General features: G+C 44.0%; 2 protein-coding genes across 4 annotated transcripts in view; both read left to right on the forward strand.

Moving 5' to 3' along the window:
• Window positions 1-8,484, forward strand: part of LYZL6 (lysozyme like 6) — a 30,881-nt gene extending 22,397 nt beyond the window's left edge. Inside the window, exons 2-5 of one of the 2 annotated variants that reach the window (XM_044938379.1) lie at window positions 3,707-3,940; window positions 4,889-5,047; window positions 5,967-6,045; window positions 7,649-8,484. In XM_044938379.1, coding sequence (XP_044794314.1) covers window positions 3,802-3,940; window positions 4,889-5,047; window positions 5,967-6,045; window positions 7,649-7,718 — 447 coding nt within the window. In that variant the 5' untranslated portion in view covers window positions 3,707-3,801 and the 3' untranslated portion in view covers window positions 7,719-8,484. Of the gene's footprint in view, window positions 1-3,706; window positions 3,941-4,888; window positions 5,048-5,966; window positions 6,046-7,648 lie in introns of those variants that run through there. The other variant, NM_001290886.1, reaches the window with a different exon arrangement.
• Window positions 8,485-9,365: 881 nt separating this feature from the next.
• Window positions 9,366-20,398, forward strand: RDM1 (RAD52 motif containing 1). 2 transcript variants are annotated; one of them, XM_006042308.3, is made up of 7 exons: window positions 9,366-9,504; window positions 9,889-10,068; window positions 12,757-12,879; window positions 13,250-13,421; window positions 14,317-14,415; window positions 17,186-17,271; window positions 19,999-20,398. In XM_006042308.3, exons 1-7 carry the CDS (start codon window positions 9,409-9,411, stop codon window positions 20,098-20,100), a joined length of 858 nt encoding a protein of 285 aa, XP_006042370.2. In that variant the 5' UTR covers window positions 9,366-9,408; the 3' UTR covers window positions 20,101-20,398. The 2 variants fall into 2 exon arrangements, with proteins under 2 accessions (XP_006042370.2, XP_006042372.2); XM_006042310.3 differs by lacking the exon at window positions 17,186-17,271.
• The last annotated feature ends 64 nt before the right edge of the window (window positions 20,399-20,462 follow it).

Below are 20,462 nucleotides of genomic sequence, written 5' to 3' on the forward strand. Positions count from 1 at the left end.
CCACTTAGTTTCAGTTCAAGATACACGGTTTGGGGCATGAACAAACCCTCTCACCTGGAGGGCAGGGCCCTGAGACCAGCAGACTGCCTAAAACCCATGGGGGAAGGAGTTCCCTCAAAGGTGTTACTGTGCCCAGAAAGGAAGGGGGGTGGTGCGCCCTGTCTACCCTGTCCCACCAGTGGTCCTCATCACAGTTATCACCAATCCCTCCAGGCCCATCTGCCGCTTCTGCCTCAAGATTGGCCTCAAGACTGAGCCAGTTTGCAAGGTTAAGACCAGAGTATTTCCAGGAGAGTGATGACATCACAGAACTGGGGTTCCAGAAGGCGGGGGTGACTGAGGGCTCCCATCTTCTTTGGAACATGGAGAGCAGTAAGCTGGGCGGGGCTAAAGGATAGTCCATGAGGAAGAGGAGGCTCCCACCCAAAAGGCTTTGTTCTATAGATTCTCACGGAAAGCCCTGGGCAGGCTGGGACCTGGGGTCAGCGAGGGATAGGAGAGAGGTAAGCTTCGGGAGGGGAGGTTGGGATGTACCTGCCCGAACCACTGTCTTCCCTGGAGAACCCCAAGAGGGGCTTTCAGGGGCAGAGATGGAGCTCCCTGCTTTCCAAAGCTCAGTCATATCTGTCTCTGAAGGATCCTACTGAGTCAGGGCCAAGTAAGGTTGTATGAGACACACTTATACCAAAAAAATAGCCATTGTTTGTTTGAAATTCTAACATAACGGGACATGCTGTGATTTTATTTACTAAATCTGGCAACTGTAGGGTGGGAGAGAGAAGCAAAAGAATGGTCTCAAGCTCAGGCTGCTAAGGAGTGAGTCTCAGGAGACAGAATAAAACATTCATGAGGAGACAGACTGTCAGGGTAGCCATTTTGTCCAAGAAACTGCCAGACTCATGAAGCCAGTGGATGGAGGAACCTTCAGGAATATATACCTAGTTAAGGAAACCGCGCCCCCACACACACACACACGAGGCTTCCTAGGCGGTATAGTGGTCAAGAATCCGCCTGCCAATGCAGGAGACATGGGTTCTATTCCTGAGTCAGGAAGAGCCCCTGTAGGAGAAAAGGACAAGCCACTCCAGTATTCTTGCCTGGGAAATCCCATGGATGAAGGAGCCTGATGGGCTAAGTCCATGGGGTTGCAAAGAGTTGAACACGACTTAGGGGCTAAACAAGACAGCAGCAGTATGACCACAGAGCAAGACGTTTTCCCTTCCTCCTTCTCCATTTCCAGCAAAGGGACATGTATCCATTCTCCCCCAAATTCCCCTCTTGTCCAGATTACATTGAGCAGAGTTCCCTGTGCTATACAGTAGGTCTTTGATGGTTATCCGTTTTAAATATAGCAGTGTGTATGTATGTATATGTTCATCTCAACTTCCCTAATTATCCCTTTCCGCATCCCACCCCCATCCTTCCCCCCTGGTAACCATAAGTTCTTTCTTTAAGTCTGTGAGTCTGTATCTGTTTTGTAAATAAGTTCATTTTTATCATTTCTTTTTAGATTCTGCATAAATGGGTATCATAAGATATTTCTCCTTCTCTGACTTACTTCACTCAATGTGACTGAAGTCAAAATGCTGTCTGGTTTCTCCACTGTACTGTGACTGTTTTTCTCATGCAACTAAGATGCAATCTGCGGGGAGACACGTTAGGACCATGAACATACTCAGTTCTTCACTAAGCTTCCCACTCCGTCTGATTTAGCACCCACTGTTGATTCTTTCTTGCTCAGATCAATCTATGATGGTTTCAGGATGGTGATTTTTCAACTTCATGCCTACCTCCACATTTATCAGTCAGCATTTTCTTGTCAGAAAGAGCCCCCGCCCCTTGATCCCCATTATGAACCTATTTGTCTATCTATTACTGTTATGAACTCATGGATTCCTATCTCACTCAATGGGTTATCATCATTTGATAGAGTGAAAGTTATCACAGATAATAATTATCATTTATTTTGATGGCCAAATTGTTCTAGATTATCATGGAAACCGTTATTCATTGGTTTCACAGATATGATACCAAAGCACATGCAACAAAAGAAAAAAATACATAAATCAGTCTTCATCAAAATTTAAGACTTTTGTGTTTCCAAGAAACACTGTCAAGAGAGTGAAAAGTGACCCATAGAATGTGAGGAAATATTTGCAAATTACATATCTGATAAGGTTCAGAATATATAAAGAACACTTACAACTCAATAATGAAAAGACAAAAAACCCAACTGAAAAAGTAGGCAAAGGATATGAAAAGACATTTTGCCAAAGTCATACAAATGGCCAATGAGCATGGGAAAAGACAATCAACATTATTAGCCATCAAGCAAATGCAAATCAAAACCACAATGTGATACCACTTCACACCCATTAGGATAGCTTTGCTCAAAAAGACAGTTAATAACTGTATTGGTGAGGATGTGGAGAAGTTGGAATCTTCATACATGGTTAATTGGAATGTAAATTGGTACAGCCACTTTGGAAGTTTAGCAATTCCTCAAAAGTTTACACTTTAAGTCACCATGTGACCCACTGTTTGGTATATATCCATAGGAATGTAAATATTTGTCCACACAAAAACTTGTACATGAATGTTCACAGGACCGTTATTCCTAACAACTGAAAAATAGAAACAACTCAAATGTCCACAAACTGATGTATACATAAACAAATTGTGATATATCCATACAATGTAATATTATTCAGCCATGGTTTAGTCACTCAGTCATGCCCAACTCTTGTGACCCCCATGGACTGACGGTAGCCCTGCCAGGCTCCTCCATCCACAGGATTCTCCAGGCAAGAATACTGGAGCGGGCTGCCATTTCCTTCTCCAGGGTATTCAGCCATGAAAAAGGAATAAATACTGGTACATGCTATGACATGGATGAACCTTGAAAATATTATGTTAAGTGAAAGATGTCAAATTCAAAAGACCAGATATTGTATGACTTCATGTATATGAAATGCTCAGAACAGGCAAATCTATAGAAATAAAAAGATTGCATGCATGCATGCTAAGTCACTTCAGTTGTGTCCCACTCTTTGAGACCCTCTGGACTGTAGCCCATCAGGCTCCTCTGTCCATGGGAGTCTCCAGGCAAAGAGTACTGGAGTGCGTTGCCATGCCCTCCTCCAGGGGATCTTCCCCACCCAGGGATCGAACTTGCATCTTTTATGTCTCCTGCATTGGCAGGCAGGTTCTTTACCACTAGCTCCACCTGGGAAGCCCAGAAAGTAGGTTAGTGGTTGCCAGAGTCTGGCGAGAAGTGGAACAGGGAGTCACAACTAATGGATATGAGGTTTCTTTTTGGGTCGATGAAAACAGTATAAAGTTGACTGTGGTGATGGTCACACAGAACTGCATTCTGAAAGTGATTTTCTGCGACCTGAAAGTGATGGAATTACACACTTTAACGGAATTAAGTGTACAGTGTATGAATTATATATTGTCAATTATATCTCAGTAAAGTTGTTACCTCAAAAATGTTATTCCAGATTTGGCTAGTGGGTACCCCTTTAGGCCAGCTCACATGTCTATTTGACATGCCCCAGCTCTGTTAATTTTAAATTGGGAATAAAAAACCAAACAGGAGACCAAAAAAAAAAAAAAAGTATTTATAGAATAATACATGAAAGGAAAGAGAAATAGCCAGGAGGGGAGCAGTGAGTGAGTGAGGACATTTGGCTGCCCTCTCCAGATTCCCCGGGAGAAGACCAGCAGGCAGTCTGAGAGATTCCAGGACCCGCAGGCCCTCCACCGCTCACCCTCCACCGTGCCTCCTCCCCTCCAAGGATGACAAGCCCACTGCTCATCTCGTTGGCCAGCTGCCTCGTTGCTGTGAACCAAGCCAGCCTCATTGGCCGCTGTGACTTGGCCAAGGTGCTGCACCAGGAGGACTTGGATGGGTTTGAGGGCTACTCCCTGACTGACTGTGAGTGACATTTTCTCACTCCCTCCTCCTTCCTCCTCCCACGGTTGTGCCCTCAGTGGCCATCTTTCTTTCTTCTCTTATTTGTTTTTTCAAAGTCAAGTGAACAAAGCAGCCCTTTCCAAGAAGTCTTTCCCAACATTCCATATTTGTTCAACCATTATTAACTGAGCACTTACTATGTCCCAGGAATGATTTTAGGTGCTGGGGATGCAGACTTCAACATAGCTCCTTTTCTTACAGTATTCACATCCTAGGGGAAGAGGCAGCAAGAAACATACACACAGATACATGAAGTGCTTCCTGGTGGTGATAATGCTATGCAGAAGAATAAGTCGGGGAGCGGGGGGGTGATGGGTGACACTGTTGTAGAAGGGGAAGTCAAGGAAGGCCTCTCTGAGGAGGTGACTTTGAGAAGTGCTGAATAGAAAAAAGGATCCAGTCCCCCAAACGTCTGGAGGAAGAGCATTCCAGGCAGAGCGAACAGCCTGTGCAAAGGCTCTATCCCACTCCTCAATAGAGATAGCTCCTTTTGGCCCAGAATTTGTGCATATCTGCCTTACAACACTCTCTCCTTTTATTTTGCCTTGTGGGTTTTTTAGGTCCATAGTTTCATTCTTACTCTATAGGCTCCTTGAAGGCAGTATCTGCATTTGACCCAGCTAAATGTCCCTCTCTGAGCTTTGCACAGTTTCTGGCACACAGCAGGTGATCATTAAGTGCAGAAAGGATGGATGGACAGATGGATGCATGAGTGGTTGTACTGATGGGTGGCTGGCTGAACGGACTGAAAAATGAGAGGAGAAGCTGATGGATGTTTCTGGCCTGCCAGCCCCATCTAGCCTCTCAGTCCTTGCTCCTTTCTTCCGATTCCTCATCCCTTTCTCCTCCATCTTCCTTCTCCCTCAGCTTGGCCACCCCCTCTGAAAACCCTCTTCTCCCTGTTCTAAGGGCTGTGCCTGGCTTTCGTAGAGAGTGATTTCAACATAACAAAGGTAAATGAAAACACAGATGGCAGCTTTGACTATGGCATCTTCCAGATCAACAGCCACTACTGGTGCAACGATTACCAGAGTCACACGGAAAACAATTGCCAAGTGGACTGTCAAGGTCTGGCAAGGGCCCCAGGGTGGGAGAGGTGAGAGAGATGACCAGGCTCTACTCACGGGACTTCCCTTCCCATGCACAGCCTAGGAATGCCCCCAGAGGGATGGCTTAAAGAATCAGGGAATTCCTTTACTGAGCAGGGGGTTAGACTGTGTTCCTGGATGCCCACAGGAGGTTCTGCAGGGTGCTCTCAGGATGCAGAAAGGCTCTGCACAGTCAGTAGAGCAGAGCAGTGCAGCAGCCAACATTTATTGAGTGTATTGCATACTCAGTACTTTGCACACATGGCTCATTTTACCCAACTTGCTATGTGATAGAGACTAATATGATCCCCACTTTACAGATGAGCAAACTGAGGCTCATAGAACCAGTGCCAAATGCCACACTAATGGTCCTGAAGGCTCAGCTCTTGCCAGCAAATAATGCTGTCTTTGGCTAATGGTCTGACCGAAGGTCAAGTGCAAAGTCCCCACCTCAGGGCTAGTCTAGAAGATTCCACAGGTCCATGACTCTGTGATGAGGAGGAGACCTCATCTCCTCCTTTGAACTCTGATGAATGGCCCTCGGCTCTTCACCTGAAGAGCCTCGCTCCCTAGGCAGGAGTTCACTTTGGTCTCTGCAGCCTGTTTTTGGCTTTTTCTTTCCCTAGAAACCTCCACACTTGGGGTGAACCACCATCCACTAGAGAGTATGGCAGTGACAGACCCAAATCTCTGTCCTCCTGACCCTCCTGCCCCTACTCCTCCGCCACCCCCAACCTCCACCAGCCATTGTATGGATATCCAGATGGGCCTCTGAGAGGGAGGCCATGCCTCGACTGGAAGTTCTCAGCCTCTGGGTGGGAGGTGCATCGCAGGGAGAGCCAGTCTTTGGGACTGTCCCTGGCACTTTCATGGGTATTCTCTTTCTCCTTTTCTTTCAGAACTGCTGAGCCCCAATCTTCTCGCAATTATCAACTGTGCAAAAAAGATTGTGTCTGGAGCGGGGGGCATGAAGAACTGGTGAGGAGGTCACTTTGGGACGAAGTTAGTGGGCAGAACCTTAAGAAAGATGTGGTGACAGAGAAAGGGACAGTAGGTCAGGACTTCCTCTACAGTCTAGAAAAGTGGGGGCTGCAGCAGGAACTCTGTCTTAGTAGCAGCTGGGATCTATCTAGCTCTTTCTCTGATGCTATATTCAGCAAAACTCTTTTGGTTGCAGTAACAGAATGACTTTAGCTAGCCGGGAGTAGGGTGTGTGCGTGGGGAGGGGTGGATTTATGCTGAGAGGACAAGGTGTCTTGCTGGGCCCACACGAGGGATGCAGTTAGGCCTCAGGAAAGGGATGGAAGCAGGGCTGGGGACTTTCCCTGGCAGGTTTCTGCTTTTCTCGGTGCCTTGGCCTCACTACTCCCTCTGCAGACCAGCTTTCTCTAATCTACAGTCTACCAGACGGACTATGTCTGCCCTGAATCTATGGGCTAATGTCCTAAATGACCATAGAGACCCGTGAGGCTCAGTCCTAATCCAGACAGAGGGTCTGTTAGGTTCAACTTGGACCTATTGACCCACCTCCATTCAGCTGTAGGGATGGAAGCAATTAAGCAACATAAACATGGCTGCCATGGGACCCTCTCTCCATAACTGGCAGCAACATTTCTATAAAAAAGAGAGTTGTTCATCAGCTGGATGACTGTTGCAGATCCAGCTTAACTATGGTGGATGTTGAGTTGATTATTTAACATTTCTAAGCCTCAAACTGGATATTTAAACAATGTAAATGGCTGCCTCTACCGGAAACTGAAAACAGGAGTTAAGTGCCTTGCATGCTCCAAAGTGAAGTGAAGTGTTAGTCATGTCCAACTCTTTGCAACCCCACACACTGTAGCCCGCCAGGCTGCTCTGTCCATGGAATTCTCCAAGCAAGAATACTAGAGTGGTTTGCCATTCGCTTCTCCAGGAGATCCTCCCTACCCAGGGATTGAACCTGGGTCTCCTGCATTGCAGGCGGATTCCTTATCATCTGAGCCACCAGGGAAGCCTGAATGCTCCAAAAACAGCATGCAAAATAAGGGGCACTGGGGCTTCCCTCGTGATCCAGTGGCTAAGACTCCACACTCCCAAAGCAGGGGGCCCAGGTTCAATCCCTTGTCAGGGAACTATATCCCACATGTCACAACTAAGACCCGGCAGAGCCAAATAAATAATTTTTTTTAATGAATGCACATAGCAACTTTATCAAAAGAAGAGAGAGAGAGGGAGGAGGGGGCATTGATGACTGTTAGGGCTGACCCTTTCTGAAGGGAAAGTCAATAGTTGCACCTGGGATTTTTTTTTTTTTTTTTTTTTAGTAACTCTCAGCCCTGCAAAAAAGTGCTCTCCCCCTTCAGAAGGAGTTGAGGATTTGAAAATGTGGAAGTATACTAAGTAGGGGGAAAGAGCAAACACTATGGATGACAGAAATTAAAGGAAGAATCAGAGGGGCCACAGGAGGACCCAGTAGAGAGCTGGGAATGAAGGGGTTTCTGGGCGTTGCTCTGTATGGAAAACTCACGTAACGCTGGGTCAGGTATTAAGAAGCAGCTGCTAAGTAGAGAGCAAGAACCACTCTTCTTTCTCTTCATAGGGTAAAATGGAGGTTGCACTGTGCTGGCCGGCCCCTCTCCTACTGGATGACAGGCTGTCACCTGGCATGAGGCAGGGAGCAGGCCTGTGGTGGAGTCATTCCAGAACTCCTCTCCTCACTCTTCAATTCTTCTTCCTCTTGCCTCCACTTCATGTTATTTTCTTCCCTTCCTATTTACAAATAAAACTGACCAGAGCCCCAGGAATAAATGGTTTTCTAGGGCTTCCTCCTTGTTCCCATCCAGGCCCAGGTCCCTGGTTCCTGACTGTCATTTGCAAACCAAGAAGACCACGATGAAAGAAGCTTCTCTATTTTTTTGGAATTATTAAACCATTCCTTGTGCAAAGAATGTGTTAATTTATTCATGATTAATTCCACCTATATTTGAGTACCTAATAGATTATGAGTGTGTGCTAGGTACAAGAAGAAGGATGATAAATGGTAACTGTTCATGTGGTGTTCATAATCCAGCTGGAGAATCAGAGACATCTGTGAACAATGGATACAATGAATAAATGGACACATACAATGAATGCAAGAATAATGAAATAGATAATAAAATCTGTAGTTACTGGTTTGAAACAATATCAAGATCCAAGTTATTCCTCTAAGGTCAACTATTTTTGAAGTAAAAGAGCTCAGAAGTAGGTAATGAGTGAGGCTAAAGTTCTGATATATTGAAGTGGAGAAAGTCGTGGTAGGCATACAGAAATATGGCAGGTGATTTGGGGGTACTTTAGGAAAATGGGCTAGAAACCAGCTTTTTAAGGATTTCAAACTAGACTGTTGATGGCTTTAGTAAGTTATACCTTGATTTGCATATTTTAAAACTCATGAAAACAAACACTCTTAAGTCCAAGTGTTGCATCTTTGGTGGTCATTTCCCAGAGTCAGGACATCTAAAATTTTAAAGTTCAGTGGGTATTTACTGCTGCTGCTGCTAAGTCGCTCCAGTCGTGTCCGACTCTGTGCGACCCCAGAGACGGCAGCCCACCAGGCTCCCCCGTCCCTGGGATTCTCCAGGCAAGAACACTGGAATGGGTTGCCATTTCCTTCTCCAATGTATGAAAGTGAAAAGTGAAAATGAAGCTGCTCACTCGTGTTCGACTCTTAGCGACCCCATGGACTGCAGCCCACCAGGCTCCTCCGTCTATGGGATTTTCCAGGCAAGAGTACTGGAGTGGGGTGCCATTGCTATTCTGGGCTTCCCTGGTGGCTCAGACGGTAAAGAGTCTGTCTACAATGCAGGAGACCCGGGTTCGATCTCTGGGTTGGGAAGATCCCCTGGAGAAGGAAATGGCAGCCCACTCCAGTATTCCTGCCTGGAAAATCCCATGGACGGCGGAACCTCGTAGGCTACTGTCCATGGGGTCGCAAAGAGTCGGATACGACTGAGCGACTTCACTTTCACTTTCACTTAGTACTCTAGTCTTCCCTGGGAGTCTGAAGATGAAGCCAGCTGCTATAAAGTCCGCACCATTCGATCCAGTAAACTAACGCTTTGGACTCGATCCACAAAATACTCGTGTAGACTCACTAAACTCCAACGTCTCCCCGGCGACTGAGCTGCGGAAGGGGAACTGGAGGCGGAGACCCGCCAGGAGTGGGCGGGGCGAAGGAGAGGTCCGAGCACCGTCCTCGTCTCACTACCCCATAGCTGGCCCCGCCCCCTCACGCGCTCTTTTTAAAAAAGCGCGGGCGCGCCGTGCGCAGGCGCAGTGCGGCTTGCTCGCGAGCCGCGCACGCGCGGTGACGGTAGGATGGCGGAGTTGGTACCTTTTGCGGTTCCCACAGGGAGTGACAAAACCTTGATTGTGTGGGAACTGAGCTCTGGACCCACGGCCGAGGCCTTACAAGTGAGCCAGGCCGGGGTGGAGGGAGGGATGGAGAAAGTCGCCTCGCGTCCTAGTAATTGGGAGCCCCGGGGGCGCTGCTTCAGTACCTAGCCCGCCTGTGGTCTTTGCTGAGAGGAATCTTAGCTCTAGAGCCGACTGGAGCAGTCAACTCGTCCTTACAGATTTTTGAGAGAGAGCTCCCAGCAGGCCTCACACTGCCTCCTAATGCTTCTCGAAGCTTAGCAGTTCAGAGGGAAACTTGTTTGTGAAATGAGAAGTGTTTGGAGTTGGAGGCTCACCACCGTCGCCTGTGGCGAAGGGCTGGGGGGAATATAAGGGAATGGGCAATTTTGTTTCCTGGGCTTGAAATTTCCTGCTCTTACTTAGCGTGGGACCACCCTACAGCATTCTCTGTTCACAGTCTTCTCCCAGTTCGGCCTTCTGTATTCGGTCCGAGTCTTCCCAAACGCAGCAGTGGCCGGTCCTGGATTTTATGCCGTCATCAAGTTTTATTCAGCGAGGGATGCTCACAGAGCCCCAAAGGCATGCAACCAGAAGCAGCTTTTCCAGAAATCTCCAGTGAAGGTGGGTCCAAATGTGGAATTCCTCGCTCCGCTGGGATGAAGTGCTGAATTTAAAACGAATAGGCCAACGTTTGTAAAGCACTCTGGTTTACAGAATGCTTTGAGATGCATTGCTCCACTTACCGCCCCCCCACAGCTCCCCATTTCTTCCCCTCACCCCCATTTCTTTTCTCTTCTTTTTTAAAGAAACTCGAACTCAGGATGGTTAACTGACTTACTTAAGGTTCATGACAATAAATATGGAAACTAGAGGTCAAACCCAAACTTACTGATGTTAAACCCCATGTCATTTCATGCTGCCCCTTAATTTAAGAAATCTTCACAAGAGTTCTTTATAGTTTTATATGAATTTTAAATATGTGAGCTTGACAAAGTCTTTAGTCAGTTGTAACATAAAGGATGCTTTATCATCATCATCATCATTCTCAAACTGCCTATTCAGAACTCCCTTCAGTTTCCAGAAAATGGTTAAAATATTCTTTAGTGCATGATTATTCTAATAATATGGCTCCATAGTAACATGCCAGCCAGTTTTACTTCCCCAGAGCCCCAGAATGAAAATTTCATTATATCCTTCCACTCAGCCACCATTCTTTTTCCAAGGATTTTTTCAATTCCTCTGAATAAGTGAGTAAGGCTTAGATTTCCCAAGCCTTTCACTTTATAACTGTATGTCTCCTCTGGTTGGCTGCTGCTTCTTTTTAAAAATATTTATTTATTTATTTGGCTGGGTCGAGTCTTAGTTGTGGCGCCGGGGTGTGTGGGATCTTAATTCCCTGACAAAGGATTGAACCCACGTCCCCTGCTTTGCACAGTGGAGTCTTAACCACTGGATCACCAGGGAAGACCCTGTGGTTGGTTTTTTGATCTGGCTACTTCCCACTGACCTTGCTGCCTATTCTTACCCATATTTCTTTCCTCACTGGTTTAACCTTGATTGAATCTGAGAACTCTTCTCAGACGTGACTCTAGGTACAGTACTTCCCACTTTTGTACCCTGTTTCATACCCTCTTCAATCTGGGCTCTCCTCGCTATGATTGAAATGATTTCCTGTCAGACATTCTTTAATTTGGAGACTATGATCTGCCTGCTACTAGGTGTGACCATTTCATGTACCCACTTAGATATTACTGGAAAGATTTTGAAACAATTACTTGGTATCAGTTGTGAGTAATGAGCTCTTTTTCTTATATTGACCATTAAGACCATTCCGTAAGCTTAGGTTTTGAGATTTGCACACCATAAAATCCATCACTGATAGAGAAATGAAGAAAATATTCTATAAGTCACTATACAGTTGAGAGGAAAGGGCATTCATATTAGATTTCTTTATGTAATGCAGAACCTTGAGTTTTTACCCCCCTCCCAGTTGTTTCCTAGTTTAATTATATGTTGTTTGCCAGTGAGAACTGTGGCAAAGTTATCCCAGATGTAGACTGTCTCTACTATGCTCAGAGCTCTTCTGAGGCTTCCTTATTGTCCAGGATAGCTGAATTATGACTCACCATACAGGGCCTAGCCTCCCTCAAGACACTTAACATTTAACAATTAGTCTTCATTTCTCCTTCCCAGCAGGCAGCTTCAGTTGGAGAAAGTAATTTCATTTTCTTATTTACTCATTCTTTCATTCGTTCACTGAGTCAACAGACCCTCAGCCCTCTATTATATGCCAAGAATTATGCTTGTTCCTGGTAACAAGATATGGTTCCTTCCAGCACTTAAGAAGTTCATAAACTAGTGATAGAGGAAGATCCACAAACAGAGCAATAAAGAATTAATAATGCTTTGACTTTATTTGAATTTTTATTAATATATTTATATACTACACCCTGTTTAAAATGGAAATAGACATTTAACAAAGTGCTAGTGATGTAAAAAATCCACAGTAATGTGATACTGTGTAAGTTATTTGGAGAGTTAATGCTGGAAATATTTATACTCTCAAAGAAGCTTGTTAATGTAGATGAATCTCTAATTCTTTTGGTTACTTATAAAATTTATAGAGGTATGTGTATTCCCTCTTCTAACAGGGGTTAGTAACTTGAGGAGGGGGTGCTACAGATTAAGGTCCTACTTCAGTGGCAGGTCCACCTTGTCTCCCCTTCAGGTCATATTCTCAAGCAGGATAAGATAGGGATAAGATGACTAAAAGTTTTCTTCCTTTGCTTACCCACAGCCCTATAATAGGCTTCTACTGGGCTTCCTTGGTTGCTTTCATCATCACTTTCACCACCAGAGGTCAGGGAAACCTTCCGATGAATCAGGGGTTCTGGAAATGATGCAGAAAAGTACTGACTTATTAAAAATAATAAAGAACACTTATTTAGGGCTCATTGTGAACTCATTGCTTAAAATGTCATATATAGTCTTTACAACCACTCTGAAATTGGTTGGGGTTTTCCCAGGTGGCTCAGTGATAAAGAATCTGGCTGTAATTCAGGAGACGAGGGTTAACTCCCTGGGTGGGAAGATCCCCCAGAGGAGGAAATGGCAACCCACTCCAGTATTCTTGCCTGGAAAATCCTATGGACAGAGGAACCTGGAAGGCTATAGTCTATGGGGTCACAAGAGTTGGACACAACTCAGCAACTAAACAACACAAGAACGTGAAACTGGTATTGACAAACAGGCATATTCAAAATAAATCTATGTCAGAATGTGATATTTTTAGGGTTCTTATGTCTTTAGATTCGTCTTGGCACCCAACATAAGGTGGTTCAACACAACGCCCTTGCCCTAAACAGCTCCAGATGCCAAGAATTGGCAAATTACTACTTTGGTTTCAATGGATGGTCAAAAAGGATCATCAAGGTAAGCTCTAGATTTTCTTTGACCAACCAGGCCCCTTTCAACATTGAACTCCTAGACTTTAGAAAGAAAACTAGAACTGGGCTACAGGGAGGAAATGGGAAAGACTTCCCTGTGGAAGTGTCTGAGCATGGACATGCTACCTAGAATTCGTGATCATCTCAGTGACTTAAATGGCAGTGTCCATAATTTTCTCCAGTATTTGTGTGATGTATAATAAAAAATAGTTCTCTGTACCTAGTAATTCATTTGCAAATCTCACTTGATTTTGAAGCTATATGACACCTCAACTATTAACTGGGATTGATGGGAGTTTTTTAGTTTTCAAAACAGAATATTTTGAAGTATAATCTTTAATTCAAAATCCTAACAGCTTCAGGATCTTTCTGACCTTGAAGAAGAAAGGGAAAATGAAGATATTGTGGCACCTCTTCAGAGGCAAAGCCTGAAGTTCTTCTGTGCTTTAGAGGTGGTGTTGCCATCCTACGAGTGGAGAAGTCCAGGAGTTGGCATGGCTGAGGAACCTTTGGATAACTTGGAAGAAGGTCTGTTTTCCTTTCTTTCTGAAACTCGCCTTTTCAGATACATCATCACCTTTGCCAAGCAGCTGAAGTCCTGGGCAGAGTTTCTCTCCTTTGCCACATAGGTTTTTAACTTAGGCAATACCTGACAGGACCTTAAACTTTAGAGTTTTAGAACTGACTGCCTGCCAAGGAGGAGGGAAAATTAAGGTGTTTTTTTTTTTTTTTTTTTTCCCATTTTTGGTTAATTGTTTGCTGCTAAAATAGTCCTTCAAATACAGATCTCTTGTGGCCTTCAGTTATCCCAACAAAATCATTGTCTAACAGTTATCCCAACAAAATCATTGTCTAAAGATTTAAATAAACTCTTGTGTAAAGGTTCAGTCCTTTGCCTCCTATGGAAGGGCTTGAGTGGAGAAAGTCAAATGTAGATACCTGGAAAGGGGATTCCCATTGGTATGGATTCCCATAGCACTTGGGCTTCAGTCAGAAGCAGGGCTGTTAGCAAAGGGAGCGGAGGAGGCCCCACCATCCACCTAAGAGTGATGCCTGGGGAGAGGCCAGAGCATCTGTCTCACTGTGTGAATCCAGCCCTCTCAATGCAGGAGTCTGCAGGAGCGTGGCTGTAGCTTGTCCATGTGGAATCTGTGAGAAATGAGAGATTGTGTCATGTTCTTGGTTTGCATCTCCCATCCAGTATTTCAGGAACTTCAAGAATAGATGTGAGCAGGGAAAACGTGCCCTGCCGGAATATAACTGCATCATAGTCATTCAACCATACCCTAGTGTTGTGTTCACCCTTAATCACTAAGATAATGATCTAAGAATCACAGGTGCATTTTTAAATTTTTAAACATATAACCTAGAAATTAGTTATCCAGATAAGCATTTTAAATTCATTTGTTTTGGTTGGATTTAGGGCCATTATCACTCCTTATGAAAAGGAAGAAAACTCAGAAGCTTGCTATTCAGAAGGCTATGACGGATGCATTCCAGAAACTGCAGATTGTGGTTTTAGGTAAGACTTTTTTTGATTCTCCTTAAAGTACTTCAGTTTCAATGAGTAATTAAACTTATTTGAAAAGTTAATTGGATGAAAATAATGGTTATCTAAAACATGACATAGGGATTTCCCTGGTGGTCTAGTGGCTAAGACTCTGTGCTCCCAATACAGGGGGCCTGGGTTTGATCCCTCATCAGTGAAGTAGCATGTGGCTCCCACATGCCACAACTAAAGATTCTGCATGTCACAGCTAAGACCTGGCACAGCCAAGTAAATAGGTAAATAAAAAGTAAAAAAAAGAATGTTTACAAATAAATAAAACACTACATATTCTTTCATTTACCAAATGCTTTCACAACAACAGTCTCAAATTTGTTCTTTGTGGCGTTTATGAGAAAAATGACACAAATATTATTGTCCCCACTGTTTAGATGTAGACTGACTTGCCTCAGTTCGTATAGAAAGTGTTTGATCCGGTTCTTGTTTCTTGATTGCTGACGTATCATACAGAATAGTATAGTGACTATAAGCCTCGGACACCTGTGTTTGAGTCCTGACTTTGTCTCTTAGATTTTTGTTGTTGTTGCAATTTTAGGTTTTCTAGCCAGAGAGATTTGAAGGTATTAAATATCTCTAAGCTGCAATTGCTTTATCTATAAGTAGGGTTAGTATTTCAGCTTACCTTGTGGGGGATATTGTAAGAGTAAATAAGATGATGAATGTAAAAGTCTTAGAACCATGCTTGGAACATAGTAAACACAAAATATTTTGACTATTGTTATTATCGTTATTTTATTGAAGAGTTGATTAGATTATATTTTTGGAATCAGTTTCAGTTTTCATTTCTGATATATTGGGTGAATACGATTCTTATATATACATTTTTGTGAGCCTTGAGTGTGATCATACTATTGAATAGATTGATTATGTACCCTATTGAGTTATATAGGGTGAGAATGTCACAGGCTGTGCCCAAAGGGAAGTTCATGGTTGGTATATCCCTGGAACAGAATTGCTCCCCTGTTTCACAGCCCTGCAGGCTTAGGGACTGAAAAATGCTAGCTAAGTTGTCAGAGACCTTATTTGCTTATCAGAGTTGGCCTTGGACTGGTGTCAGCCTTCCAGCCTGGGCAGTCGTTCCAGTGAAGTTTGATTTCCCTGGTCACCAGGCAGAATCTCCATCTGTCAATTCCAGTAACAACCTTTGAGAACCAAACTGTCTAGGTTGTTTGCCTATCCCTAATATGCAAATGCAGTTGGCTCCATTGCTCAGGGGTTAGAGTTAGAACTGGACATGGAACAACAGACTGGTTCCAAATAGGAAAAGGAGTACGTCAAGGCTATATATTGTCACCCTGCTTATTTAACTTATATGCAGAGTACATCATGAGAAATGCTGGGCTGGAAGAAGCTCAAGCTGGAATCAAGATTGCCGGGAGAAATATCAATAACCTCAGATATGCAGATGACACCACCCTTATGGCAGAAAGTGAAGAGGAACTCAAAAGCCTCTTGATGAAAGTAAAAGAGGAGAGTGAAAAAGTTGGCTTAAAGCTCAACATTCAGAAAACTAAGATCATGGCATCTGGTCCCATCACTTCATGGGAAATAGATGGGGAAACAGTGTCAGATTTTATTTTTGGGGGCTCCAAAATCACTGCAGATGGTGATTGCAGCCATGAAATTACAAGACACTTACTCCTTGGAAGGAAAACTATGACCAGCCTAGATAGCATATTCAAAAGCAGAGACATTACTTTGCCAACAAAGGTTCGTCTAGTCAAGGCTATGGTTTTTCCTGTGGTCATGTATGGATGTGAGAGTTGGACTGTGAAGAAAGCTGAGCACCGAAGAATTGATGCTTTTGAACTGTGGTGTTGGAGAAGACTCTTGAGAGTCCCTTGGACTGCAAGGAGATCCAACCAGTCCATTCTAAAGGAGATCAGTCCTGGGTGTTCTTTGGAAGGAATGATGCTAAAGCTGAAACTCCAGTACTTTGGCCACCTGATGCGAAGAGTTGACTCATTGGAAAAGACTCTGATGCTGGGAGGGATTGGGGGCAGGAGGAGAAGGGGACAACAGAGGATGAGATGGCTGGATGGCATCACCGACTCAATGGACGTGAGTTTGAGTGAACTCTGGGAGTTGGTGATGGACAGGGAGGCCTGGTGTGCTGCGGTTCATGGGGTCGCAAAGAGTCGGACATGACTGAGTGACTGAACTGAACTGAACTGAATATGCAAATGGTGTTCCTTATACGCACTCAGAATTCCTTAAACTGAAAAGCCTGGTGGCTGTAGTTTGCCTTGAGGGAAGCTTTGTAGTCCAAAAGGTACATAGGCCAGTAAAATTCTCTCCAAAGCTTTGTTCATTGTATCTGGTAGAATTTTGGTCCCAAGTAGTAGACACTTGCCTCGATTCTAATATGACGTTTCCTGTATAGTCCAGTGGTATCTATCCCCGGTTTGAACTCACTTTGACCCCTCCTTAATGCCTTCCTATTTAATCATATTGTGATTGAACAGTTTTGTTTCCACAGCTTTTACTGCATCATTCCTTAGTTCTTATTTCTAAGATCATAAAGGTTTTTGAACCAAAATTGATACTTCTCTTACATATTTTTTCACAAATAGTAATGATATGTGTCGGATGAGGGAACTGCTAGGAAAATGCTCGTTTTCTGCTTTTAGAAATAAAAAGAATGTCTAATTATTGGATGCTACCATTGTGCACAGGAAGTTTTGGAACAAAATTTCTGAAGTGATATTTGTTAACTCTATTTCAGAAAGTGGTAAAATAGCTGTGGCGTATAGATCCTGTGAAGAGGTCACAGATGCTAGAACCGAAGAGGAACTACAGGATTTAATTCAAGTATGTGGAGAGAAAGACTGAAGGGATTCAAAGCCAGGGTAGCCATAATTCAAAACAACCAGAAGATTCTTGGCATGTCCGCTCAGCTCCATCATCTTTAGGGAAATGAGAAACTCTGAAACTGCTTTTGAGGCAGGAAGTTTCTAGGAATTTTCCTGATGTCTGAGCCTTCTCTCTGACCCCTTATTTGAAATTTGGAGAGCAGGGTTGAGGACCATGAGGTACTTGTACAGTTGTGGACACAGGAGAAGACACAGGCCTCTTAGAACTCCCCTCAAACAGAATTGTGGGCATTTGGGAACAAAGTAATTATGGCTTTAATTTGTTGTGATTATGCTACAGTGTGTGAAAACTGTATTAATGCCTTTCAAATAAGGTTTTACCCAGATCTCATATGTATTTTGTGTGAAATATTTTGCTGAAGGACCTTTCTGTAAACCATAAATCAGGGATTAAGTTGTCAAAGTAATTTCTAAAAGAAAACATTAATGTACTGCATATAGGATTTAAAAAAAAAGAGCAAAAAAATGTGTTTCATGTCATTGAGAACTTAATTTGGGGCTAGATTTCTGATTATTTAACCCACCCCAATGTTGCAAAGTTTGTTTTGAAGAGAAGAAAGTAGAGAAAGAAAAGGTGGTTATATCCTGAAAAACAGAAATTTTGAAAGTTTTTTCTTCACAAAATAATTATTTTAATTCAATTTAAATCAAATAAGTCAGGGAAACTTCAAACGTATCCAAGTCTGGGCTTTTAGAAGGCTAACTTCCTATGAAATGAGAGAGGAAAGGATTCGGTATTGATGCTAAAGATTTTGGAAACCTGATTATAAAAACAAATCCGTTCCCAAATGAGGCCAATCTTCGAATCAGTTCCATTTAAAAAGCATTAGGTTGGACAGTGGGAATAAGATGAAGCTCTGCCGGGAGCCAGCACGGGAGTTCCCACCTGTGACAAAGGTCATGCGGAGAGGCCTGATATGCAAAGGCGAGTCAGGGCTCAAGGGGCCCCACTGGACCTGCCCGAGCATCTACCCCAAAACCAAAATGTGTCTGTTTTACTATTTCACGACTTTCACCAACTCTTCTGACATTAACGGGGGGCTATCCCCGACCACCTTTCTCTGTAAGAAAATCAACTTAAAACTCTAGTTAATAAGTCTCCTGGGCATAATAGGAGTGTTTCAATTCAAACCCCTCTGATGACTTTCTAGCTTGCCTGACAGGTTTGTTTGGACTCTTGCAGCTACGCATGTGATTGTTCACAGCCTCCCAACCACGAGAGGCACAGGAAGCTTAAGATATTCTAACAATGCAGAGCTTCTCAGAGAGTTAAAATTGTTAGAATAGAACTAGTAGAGGATTTCTTTGTTGCGCTAATGCTTGCTGCCAAGTTTCCATATCCCTTACCTACTGTGTCCCTGGGAGTGTATTGATTAATATAGTTGGTATATAGAAATGTGAGTAGTAGCTTTAATGTTTGTAACCTTGGACCCTTGAGTTAGTTCTTTTCTTGTTATAGCCCACCACACTTTTGCCCTATAGGAATGCAACTTTATCTAATGCTTTCAGAGGGTGGCGCCTGACTTAGAATAATCACCTTTAGAGAAAAATAAGTTTTCTGAAGAAAGGGTCATAAAATGTTAACAGGTCTCCTGACCAGAAGATGATGTAAAGCGCCTAAAAGCTTTTGCACATGATAAGTTTGCAGAAAGAAAGCCTGGCTTCGATAAGGATCAAGGACTGCTGACCTTGCATGACTCTACCCACCCCCACCCCCACATTATCCTCTATGCACAACTTAAGGTATAAAAACTACTTTGGAAAATAAAGTGTGGGCCTTGCTCACCAAAGCTTGGTCTCCCCATGTCGTTCTTTCTCTTTCCTTTTCCTTTTCAGGCTGATTCCCTAGAGTGCAGGGGCCCTCTGCGTTCACTTTCCTGCCTGGGCTTCTAAGACCCACTCAAGAAGGTGCCTAAGGTAGGGCACCTTCAGCTATTCGAGAGGGCGCCTGCGGCCTACGTGAACAGAGCAAGTCCCATGCTGGGGCTTTATTGGCTTTCTGCGTAAACCAAGAAATATCAGCCTCTTTTCTCTCCTCTATTTTCTTAACTGAAAAATTCTTTCCTTATCTCTTTCTTTATTTCTCTCAGTCGCTGATGCCGTCCTCCTGAGGGAACCCCTGGATCCAACCGGGACTGAACCCCGGTAAAGCTCCTTTTCTTTTGGAGTTTAAATGTTAGAGGTCTTGCCAAACAAAAAGGACTACATTATTTAAAAGGACTGTGAAGAAAGTAAACTGCATGCTTAGTTACAGTATTTCAAGAAAATTACTAAAACATGCTGACTTTTAACATATTCAAATAGTGTTTTGTCCAGGTGTGTACACAGAGCAGGACTCTATAAAGTGACACTGCAATTTTTTTTAGATTAATGGCTGTGTTGAAACGAGGTGGGATGGGGCAAGTTTTCCCATGGTAATGTAAAAGGCCATTCACTTGGTTAGACATTCTTTCCCAGAATGACTTGCTCACTTGCCCAAAGCCTCTCCTACAGAAATTTCGAAGTCATCACTGATTTGGTGGTAACCCTTAACAGCAGAGTGGTAAATTAATGACCAGACTTGGGTACTGAAAGTTTAGAGGAAAGAGCAACATTTTTGAATAACTTAAAAATTGTAAGGTGTGTTCCCCTCCCGCCAGCCTAACTAGCCCTGCTCATTTTGCAGGTCAGCTGCTTTTCCTGGAAGCCGTGTGGCCAAGGGGAGGAAGAATGCCTCTCAGACTTCAGCTTTGAGGAGCAAGAGTTCACAGTGCCAGAACTGGACTAGCACTTCTGAATTTCTCGGAATGCTTGGCCTCTGGGGCTTCCTTGGGAAGCTCTGCATCCCCTTCCACTCCTCCCCAACCCCTGGGCTGTCAGCGTCCAGGGCCATTTAGATCTGCAGCCCAAATCCTGCCTGGTTGCGCAGAGCCAGGGAGGGGCTGGGGTAGGCTGGGGAGAGGGCCCGGCCGGAGGTCACTGTGCGAGAGGAAGGACGGTTTGGTTTGCGCCCTGGTGACTCTGGGAAAAAGGCGCTCTCAGATGGCGCAGATTGGTTCGAACCTAATAAAGGTGTCGTAACTAAAGGTGTCGTAAATAAAGGGCTGGACGCGGGGTGGGGGAGGGGCGCGCGGTTGCTAACGGTGCGCG

Source organism: Bubalus bubalis, chromosome 3 (assembly GCF_019923935.1).
Source record: "Bubalus bubalis isolate 160015118507 breed Murrah chromosome 3, NDDB_SH_1, whole genome shotgun sequence".
Lineage (NCBI taxonomy): Eukaryota > Metazoa > Chordata > Mammalia > Artiodactyla > Bovidae > Bubalus > Bubalus bubalis.

Excerpts from the sequence above, each read along its gene's own strand:
- RDM1 (XM_006042308.3), top strand. The coding sequence starts at position 9,409 with ATGGCGGAGTTGGTACCTTTTGCGGTTCCCACAGGGAGTGACAAAACC. Across the intron at positions 10,069-12,756 it reads TCCAGAAATCTCCAGTGAAG|ATTCGTCTTGGCACCCAACA; the intron begins GTGGGTCCAAAT and ends TTATGTCTTTAG. Across the intron at positions 13,422-14,316 it reads TTTGGATAACTTGGAAGAAG|GGCCATTATCACTCCTTATG; the intron begins GTCTGTTTTCCT and ends GGTTGGATTTAG.